Raw genomic sequence first — 10355 nt, 5'->3', positions numbered from 1 at the left:
TCTGTGCCCCTGCTGTCTGAGTCATCTGTGCTCCTCATCAGAATCACACATTATCAGGAATATATTTGTGCTCGGCCCGCGTTCAGCACACCACCATGCTGGGTAGCACCCCCCCACCCCCTGCACCCACCTCCCTGAGAGTGGCATGAGAGGAGAGAAGGCAGTTTAACGCAGTAAGCACATTTCAGCTGCACTGGGAGAGAGGGATAGAGTTACAGGAACAGGGTGACAGTGACAGTCCTCCAATCCTTTCCTCCATAAACAGGTCCGGGAAGTTTACACCAAAGACCATTAAAGTTGTAGGCCGGCCGTTAGAAATCCAGCCGCTCGCTTTTACACTCCAGGGTTCCCCTGCGCCCCTTCTCCTGTCGGCGTGCACCTGGCTCCGGTCAGGGCAAGGGTGGCCCTGCTGAAGTAGTGAGGTCTTGACTTGGTGCAGGGGCCCCACCCTGGGTTATTTCCATCATAAAAACTAGTGCGATGCTAATTCTGTGCAGCCATGTTACGGCCCGCCTTGTCATGTTGCCTTAGATGTGTTTCTGTCGGCTCATGTTTTTATGTGATCCACCTGTAAACACCACTTCAGTGTAACATCTTATTCAGCCTGTTTTGTTTTGCCCTCACAATGCTAAACCTATTCAATATGTCTTCATCCCGAAATAATACGATTGATGAAGCTTCATGTCACATTGTGTGAAGGCTGTTTGTCTGGTCACCTCCTCAGCATGCATTCTGCTGATTCACTACCGTCCTGCATATTGAGTGGGGAAATGGTAAGCAACACACTACCACATTCTCCACCAGATGGAGACACATCCTTTGAAAAACAGTAAGAATCATGTTACTGGCTATATTTGACCTTCTCTGTAATCCAATTTACACTGTAGGAAGGCTATTGCAATGCTAGTATATAACACAGTATCAGATCAATTCATTCATTCATTATCAATTATCAATCACTAGCCCAGCATAGCCCTTTAACATTACAACTTACATTTCACTCAGGTTTTTTGGCAACTTATGAACCTCAATTCACTTAAAATCATTTTCATTAAAGTATAGCCTGTGTGATATGCCGGTAGGCTATTTGTTGTAGGTAGAGTAGCCTAAATACTTTTTACTTACTTCCCGCCCCTGAGTGGCACATAATGAATCAGCTGATAGAGTAGCGTTGTCTATAAATGTCATGGCGTTCCCCATAGCTTCACATACATTCAGTTAAGACATGGACAATTTCCAGCTGATGTTGGCTCGATTTAAAGCTTTTGGGCAAATGTACAGTTACGAAAAACGGTTACAGACTTTCTCCGATTGGCCATTCCGAGAGGATTGTTTGTGCACACCCGAACAGGTGAGCATACTTTGAGTGGTATGCGACCAGTCACGCTAGTGGAAAAAAAATATTCGCATGACTTCCGAAGACGACCAGTTTAGCCTTTAAAAGTTTTGTTTGTTGTTATCCATGTGTAAGGGTATTCAGCGGTTAAAGTGCTGTGTTGTGAGAACTGACATCTTAACATAGCTTTTAATCTCCTTGTTAGCACGCCCGCCTTATGTCCGAGGTTACAAATTCAAGGCCAGTGTAAGACCGCTTGTCTACACACGTGTGACGAACTGTATAGGCCTACATGACCCCTTAATATTTTGGAAGTTCTCTCTAGATAGCATCGTGATTTATGATAGCAGGTGTCGGATTCTGTTTTTGTCGAGCGTCTCGACCGGTTCCTCGACCCCACTTTCCACAGATTAATTGCGTGTTGACAGCACTCTAAAGTAGGCCTATCGCACGCTGTATATTTAATTACTAACAGTGGTTAAAGTAGGCAAACGCGTCGAGATATAAGTCGAACTATATTTAGCAGGTTCTTAAGTGTTCTACAAATTATTATAGTAGCAAGTGAACCTTTTTTATAATGTGAAAGTATACCTATCTTTTCAGATGGCCAAGGCTGGATTTGTCCACTGTCCAAGTGAAAACGAGCCTGATGTGGCCTGCTGCTTCTTCTGCCTGAGAGAGCTGGAGGGCTGGGAGCCACAGGATGACCCCTGGTATAGTAACGTTGTCCTCAAATCTCTAGACAAGCAAGAAGGCCTAGTTAAGATGCCTTGTTCGGGTTCTCCATTACATGCATTTATCTCTAAGCATTAACCATCCTTGTCATTTTCTTGAAGGAGTCTTGTTTCGAACTGGTGATTGCACATGAATTTCAACAAAACATTTGTTTATTCACATCAGAGTTCCCAAGTGGACTTTCTGTAAACTGATAAACTATAATTTGCTAGTATTGGTGTGGGTCAGACTGTCTAATCTCATAATTTACACAATAGGCCTATAGTGTTTATTGGACTGACTGCACTTGACCGTTTGTTTGTGTGTTTGTGTGTGTCCAGGGCTGAGCACATCAAGCGCACTCCTAACTGCCCCTTCCTGCAGATGAAGAAGGACTACGGTGAAGTGACCCTGGTTGACCATCTGCAACTAAGTAGCGAGCGACTCAAAATTTTCCTGGTAAGTCCTCTGATGACTCCTTACCGGGGTCTGGACAGGCTCAACTGAAAGATCTAAGCTGGTATGTACAGTCCATGTGGTAGCTGCAGACAAGTTTTCCACGTTTTGTTGTTTCAGACTCCTTAAAATGGAATAGATTAATTTAGTTTTCTCATCAATCTAAACAGACTATTGTTTGTAAATCTATTAAATAAAAGACTAAAATATCCCATTTACGTAAGTATTTGACCCTTCACTTAGTACTTGGTTAAAGCACCATTGACTGCATTGATGGCCTCAAGTCTTATTGGGAATGATCTTACAAGCTTGGCACACCTTTCTTTTGAAATGTTCTCCCTTGTGGGCAGAATTGTTCGAGCTCATCCAGCATTGGTGCACAGCTATTTCCAGGTCCCCAGAAAGGCTTTATTGGGTTCAGGTCCACATACCTAGCCTGGCCATTACCAGCCTGTGACTCCATTTTTTTCCGTCAGTCAGTCTGGCCTAACCCCGTTCATTTTCGTTTCCGAGATGGGCGGGTGCTTAGCTTGAGGTTTAAAATCATTGGAGTTCCCTTAACCAATCAGCAACGTTTGGTAAGCATTCGGTAGATTAAACTCTTCCCAAAGCCAGTTGGGAGAAGAGCTACGACGTCCTTTCCAACCATAAAACTTACAAGACAATACTCTTGTTCTCCTTTTAATTTTCTGATGTTCTCGAGAGTTGAGACAACTTTCCCGATAGCTTTTCGTGCCTCTTCCTCCAAGGTGAGTTTTGCGTCACAGCTCTGAACTGTTCGCTGATTGGTGCGGTTGGATTTTGAGTCCTGGAGACGATTGTCAACGGGGTTGGGCCAGACTGAGTATGAGCTTGAAATCAATTCAGGCGGAAATACGTAGGCTGGTGTCACCAGGCTACCACATACCTGCCAACACTCCTGATGTTTGCAGTAGTCTACCCATTTTTAATTCTATCTCTCATTGTGCTCCCATTTGGTGATTTCTCACGTTAATCTTCCGAATTCATAGTGATTCAAATCTGCTTGCTGATGAACAGGGATGAAACGGCTCCCAAGAAATAAGCTTCCAGTTTCAGTCCGCTTGATGCAAGACCTTCCCCTTTTTAACCACTAGTCACTTCAGCAAATGACATGCGTTTTGTAAGATGGGTCGGGCTGACTAGCGTAGAGCATGGTGGGGAAACTGTCACACTCGCACATCTACCCCTCGTCATGTTTGCACTTCATATTGTTTGTGATTTGAACATTTTAGCTGTTGACTTTTTTATTTTTTTAACTAAATGTATGTATTTAAGACCAAGTTATTTTATGTTCACGTCCTGTTTCTTCCTCCTTCCATCCCAATTATTCTATTCAACCGGTTTATTAGCCACTTGCTCAATGCAGATAACCTGGAAAATCTCCCTCTTTTTCAAAGCTTGATGTTGACTGATATCGGTCCGGGCTCTACCTAGGCCACTCCAGGACTTTCACAGTTTCCCCAAAACCGCTCCGCTGTTGTCTTTGTATATGCTTTGGGTCGTTCTTTTGTTGAGATGTGAAACCTTTGCCCCCGGCCTAAGATCCTGAGCAGTCTGTAAAAGGATTGCTCTATATTTGATCTTTGCGCTATATTTATATTTTTCTGCATCCATGTTTCCCTCCATCCCGACTAGTCCACCCAAGCCCTGTCATAATCCCCACAGTATGATGGACCCACCATCCTGTTGGGCTGTAGGGATGGTATTAATGAGGGGATGTTCCGAGCCTGGTTCCCTCTACACAAATATTTCAATCTTTGAGTCATCAGACCTGTTTCTTGAGACAATCCTGTCGTGTCTGTGTCTCTGTCTGTTCTTTAATACAGATATTTAATTTGGGGGGGTCAGAACTTTCTGTATTGCACTGTGCAAGTTGTTGGTGTGAACTGGAAGAGTTTCTTTGAGCAGCACGTTTTCTGTTGTGCTATTAGGTCTGATGTTTGCCTTCAAAGTTATAGTAAGCAGCCTTGTTTATTTTCTGTTTTGTCTTCCATCAGGCAAAGATGATGCACGTGAGGATGGCTCACTTCAGTGACAATGTGGACACAACAAAGAAAAGCGTTCAGAAATTGTCCTTTTAATGTTTATATTGACCTGTGTTTTGTCATATGTCTGTGTATGAATATTTGCATAAATAAAAATTACACTTTTTTTTTTTTTAATAAACGACTCTTGTGGTTGTTGATGGACCGTCACACACCTGAAGTGGTTTTGGCAGCGCTCTCCTTGACTATTTTAGTGCAGTTTAACACAAGGGGGTGGTGTTGAGTCAGTTATATCTCCATATAAAGGTGATGTGTAGTGTCTCAACGTGGGCCCGTCGCAACTGCAGGCTTCTGTGCATCTTCAGCATCTCTGTAATCCAAGTATAGAGAAGTCAGCATGTTTATCCCATAGTTCTGTCGAACCTGCCTCCCCATGTTTTGGGGAATCCCCCCCCCCCCTCTACAAAACTTGACCCTGGCCAGATGGTCTGAAGCCCCTCCCTCTCAATCCCAACTGTTGCCTTAGTAACATCTGTCACTCTAGTTGCAAGCACTGTCAGAGATGGGGAGGATCTGGAAGGCAGGACCTGGTGGCAGAGATACAGCCAGGGGCTAGAAAGAGTGGGAAAAGGGGAACGAGACTGGCTCTAATTATGAGCTGGGTTAAAGTGGAGATGTGAAGTGCTTTGGCCCTAGTTGGTTTATTGGCAATGTGTCAAAAGATGTTTTCACAGAAAGATATTTTCTTGCACTAGAAGTGCAATCTGGTTTTTTTTCTTTAGATTTGGATCAACATAAGATGGCCTTAGATCTCGATGAGAAATGGTTTTCTGTGTGTGTGTGTGTGTGTGTGTGTGTGTGTGCGAGAGAGCGATGGGGGTAGGGTGAGGATTAGCGATCCTATCCCTTCTCCCCCCTTCCTCTGTCCTGGATTAATGTCTAATGCAACACTCTGGACACTGAGCCCTGATCAGCTGCTTAATTCTCCTTTATCCCCCTGTTACAGAGCAAATAGAAAAAGAAGACATTTTCTCAACCAAAAAACAGAAAAAACAGAAAAAAAAACATTTTGATGATGTAACATCTAAGGGTTGGAGTGGAAGAGTTCATGGGGACTGGTTTGTTTTAGTCATAATGCATTGCAATGTGTTCAGGACTATATTAGAATCAGTGAAACACATAATTGTATTTGTTATATGTATACTCTTGTTGTTAAAGTCGCAAATCAGCAACTGGTGTTTCCGTCAGGAATCACTGATATCTGCTCATGAAAATGCAAGCCTACATTTAAATGCATGATGTCACTGTCCCTAGGGCGTGGGTTGGACGCTTGCCGTCGTCTATGACTGGTGTGCACCGGGGTCCACGCTTCCATCTACCACTATTGCGTAGCGGCCCTCTAGTTGTGGCAGATGGAAAAACGGACAGATGTTCCCAACAGAAACTTTACAACCTGAGCCTCCCCATTAGGCCCCATCTGTTGCTCTGGTGCCCTGGCCCTCCCTCTCCTCGCTCTCAGGCGTGCTCCCAGGCACCCAAGCCTACCTCTCGCCTCTCCCCAGAGACGCCTCCTCCGCCTCCTCCGCCTCGGCATCCCCTCTCCCACAGCTCCCCACCCTTCCACCCATCTTCATCCACTTTCTGGTGTCTTCAGCGTGGAGTGTTGGTGAGTGCTTCACAGCGGGTGGTCATTCACATGTATGTGAATGGAGCATTTCAGAGGAAAGTTGCTAACTGTACACTGATCTAGACTCTCACTAGACTGGCACTGGTCATCCACAATGGGTTGGCACAGTTGAGGGTTTCCAGTCTAACCAGGCTGTTGCATATCTGATTACTGCGAGGATATTTACAGATTTAAAGCCCTCACATATGTAGTATGTTCCTGCCTGGCCGGACCTGCAGTCCCATCAGCCCTCTGTGGGTAGGCTTTGGTCACCTCTGTTCTAGACACTTCCATGACTTTCACCAACCCCCCACTCCTCTTATAAAAATGCAGGAATCAACAAGGCCATTCAGCCCTGCTCTCTAGTGCCCCCCCTCCCTTCAAATGCAACATATTTATGCATCGCTGTGCTCTCTTTCCCCTTTGTGTCCCATTTCACTTCCTCCATAACTCTTCAGCTTCTTTCATTCTCATTCTATTTATCTAAGATGGCAGAAGGGCTTGCTGACTACTCTCACTTTCTCTCTCACACTCAAACACACACACTCACACACACACACGCACATATACTTACACATACACACCGTCAGGCCCTCCTACCTTACTTTCTTTTTGTGTGCCTGCTTCCAAAGGGACCCCCATCTGTTCCTGCTCTCCGGCCCATTGTGAGGCCTCAAAGCTGGGCAGGCTCCACAATGCAGTGGGCGTGTGGAGAGGGGGGGCAGCAAGGGTAAACACGACAGCATCCAGATCCCATTAGAAGCTCTTTAACTCCCGACACCCTGGCTCCCCTCGCGCCGCCGCACTCCCAGGAGGCGCGGCTCAGCCCCCTCGGCCCGCGGCCCTCGCCTCACATTGTCACCTTCTTTTCAGGCACGGCCCTCATTCAGAAGTCTTTAGCCTCACCTCTCTGCCATATGTCAGACTTTTTCAACCGGCGTAGGTGAGCTCTTTTCACATGTTCTGCCACCTGCTCATGGCCTTTACGTTGCACACTATGTGACTGTAGCCTCCACATGCACTTAATCAGGGCAGCTTATATACAATGACCATCAAAGGCAATTATTTTAGCTTTAAGCTATAACAATTGAGTTTTGCCTTTGAAGAATTTTGTCGTGGGAAAGGACTTGTGACCCCATACCCCATGCGCTACACCCTGATTGTCTGTTCTGATCACAACACTCCTAACATATTGTAGCTTCTCATTTTGTAGTTCATCTCTTCTTCTTCTTCTTCCTCTTCTTCTTCGCCTTCGTCGTGCAGGTTTGTCTTTCCAAAAAGAGAGCACGTTTAAGGTTGAGTGCCCAACACTAACTCCTCATTCCTCCTCTATTAGTGTTTGCTTCCCATCCTTCCCCTGGCTGTATACCTTCTTCCTTTTCTCTCGCTCTCTCGCTCTCTCTTTCTCTCGTTCTCTCGTTCTCTATCACCTTCAGTCTCTCCCACGTTTCCCTGTTTTCAGCTGCTCCCTTTTTTTTCTTTTTTTTCTGGCACCAGGCATCTCAATTTCATCTGTGCACCACCTTTTCTCACCTGGTCCCCTTTTCAATAAATATATTGGGTGGGTGGGTGGGTGGGTGTGTGTGTGTGTGAGTGTGTTAGGGTTGTGAAAGTTTGAGATGTGTTGATTAACACTGCTTTCTATGTTGGTTTATTTATATCTGCATCAGAATGTGTATGTGCGCATGTTTCTGAAGGAGTGCACATATTTTTTGTGCAAGCATAAATATATCTATCTATCTGTGTGTGTGTGTGTGTGTGTGTGTGTGTGTGTGTTTGTCTTAATATATATATATATATTTGTGTTTATTAGTGTGTGTGTTAGTGAGTGACTGTGTGCGTGCGTGTGTGACGTGTGACTCAGGAGGAGGCAGGATCACAGTGTTAGCTGCAGCTTAAAGAGTAGGAGGGATTATTGCCGCACAGACACTGATTAAAGCCTTCCAGCCTCCTATGGCCCCATTAATACAATCTTAATCACAATGCTTTATTCCTCGTCCTGCCCCAAAGGATCAGGACCTTTCATTTAGTGTGAGCCAGTGTTGTTTGGCCAGTGGATTAGTGCCAACCACAGACAAAAAAATAAAGGGAGAGAGAGGGGCAGGAAGGGTTCAGACTGCACTTTAATGTCCCTACATCCACTCCTCCACATCTATCCATCCCTCACTTTTTTATTTTAATCACAGCTCAGATCCCAGCTCTCCTCTCCTGTTCAGCTAGGAACAAAAGGGGATTGGTCCAAGAGAGGGATCGGGGTCACAGCTGACTTCAGAGGCTGGAGAGGGGATAAAGAGATGGGAGACCCTGTTGTTCATGTGTGTGTGTGTGTGTGTGGGTCTGCTTAGGTTGGGAAAGGTTGGGAGTAAACAGTCTGGATATTCAACTAACTGACAAAGCAAAATAGTACTAGTGCCAAGTTCTGGTGTTGAACCGTTCAGAATTCTGAATTTAGAAGTCTAGAATTCTGGTGTTGAACCGTTTAGAATTCTGAATTTAGAAGTCTAGAATTCTGTTCTAGAATTCTCTTCAGGGTAGTTATGCTAAGTTACTGGAAAAAAAGTTAATAGCAAGTTATGAACCCCCAATAAGAGTATTGTAAGAGTGGTTTAACCCAACCCTTCATCAAATTCCAGGTAGGTGGGAAAGTTGCAGAACAAACAACACTGAACAGATTGTCAACAAGACACATTTTTTTCAGACTGAAGAGGAGGGTGGGAATGTGTTGTCTGGGGAGGCAGCATCACAACTATTTTGTGAGGTAGCGCAGGGCTGTCTCAGGGGAGGCCCAGGTCAAATGTGTGTTAATTGTTTGCGTGTGAGAGTCGCACTTCTGTTATTCCAATGGTCTCAATGTGAACAGCATGAGACTGGCTGACTGTCCAGCTGACAAGTCTCAGGCCCTGTGGTTTGGCTACCCCCTGATTCATTTTGTGGTGAAGTCCTGTACACATGCACACATACACACTCAAACACACAGATGCACAATATCTTTGTGAGGGTAAAGACTGTGTGTATTTGAGATACAGACCCACATTTAAAATACACAGTAGTTTACACACTCAAAAACAAATCAGTCTACTAACCTGAGGATGAGTAAAATGGAGTTGATTTTGCAATATTGTATTTTGTTATATTATATACTGTTGATTAGATAGCAGAAGCTCTTATAGAAATAGGATACAGACACATATTTTTAGTGTCAGACACAATGGTACTCCATTCCAATTCCATTAACTCCTTCTCAACACTGGCTGACTGCTCTTTACTCATGGCTGTATTATCAAACTAAGTGTGTTAGAATGTTGTGGGTTTTTTGTCTGGCTTAAGTTGATTCTCCACCATTTCATTTTCATAATCCATATCCTCCCCCACTACTTTACACACCAAAACACAACCAACGGCAGTCACACAAGTGCACCACCCTCTCTATCGCACTCACAGACAAATGCACATTAATACACACATACATACACAGAAAACACAAAAAACAACAAACTAACATACAACAGCATTGCATGTGCGCTCTCCTTGTCCACCTGTCCCCCTGCAGTCGGTCTGGGGTGCACAGCTATGTGTCATTCCAGCACAGCGAGGAAACTGACAGCGCAGAGGAAACGAAGCAAACTTGTGGAAGAAAGAGTGTGTGAGTGTGTGTGTGTGTGGGGGGGGGGGGTAAAGAATAGACCTTCCACTTCCATTCACTCACACCCAGCATTTGCCTCTCTCTCTCTCCCTCTCCCTCTCTCTCTCTCTCTCTCTCCCTCTCCCTGTCTCTCCCTCTCTCTTTCTCTCTCTCTCTCTCTCTCCTCAATTTGTGCCCAGCTGTCAGTCAGCCCCCTGCAGTTCTCCCAGCTGCCTCCCCTCCCCGTACGAGCCGCCCCACAACAATGCAGGTCAGGGGTCGAGAGAAAGAACAGGCTGCACTTACAATGGACCAGAGGCGCCCACTAAAACAATCGCTCCCTTTCTCTCTGGCGCTTTTTTTCTTCCTTTTTTCACGATGGCAGGACTGGAAAAGACAAACCTAAGGAGTCGACGGACGGAGGGAGGGAAGGAGAGGAGGTGGAGAGGGAGGTTAGAGAGCATCCACTTCAGGACAACAGCCTTCGGAGGCGCCCGGCCTCCACTTTACATGGCCTGCCATAATAAACATACACACACTTTTCTTCTCCCTTTT

The 10355-nt window shown here is 45.2% G+C and overlaps 1 protein-coding gene across 1 annotated transcript; it reads left to right on the top strand.

Moving 5' to 3' along the window:
* Positions 1-1225: 1225 nt before the first annotated feature.
* birc5b (baculoviral IAP repeat containing 5b) lies at positions 1226-4608 on the top strand (the record flags this gene model as incomplete). The annotated part of the gene is made up of 4 exons (XM_080833586.1): positions 1226-1351; positions 1940-2049; positions 2392-2509; positions 4525-4608. The coding sequence occupies 4 exons, from the start codon at positions 1226-1228 to the stop codon at positions 4606-4608; spliced, it is 438 nt and encodes a 145-aa protein (XP_080689712.1).
* Between the last annotated feature and the right edge of the window lie 5747 nt (positions 4609-10355).

Source organism: Sprattus sprattus (genome assembly GCF_963457725.1).
Source record: "Sprattus sprattus genome assembly, chromosome: 2".
Lineage (NCBI taxonomy): Eukaryota > Metazoa > Chordata > Actinopteri > Clupeiformes > Clupeidae > Sprattus > Sprattus sprattus.
This window is presented reverse-complemented; position numbering and strand designations above follow the sequence as displayed.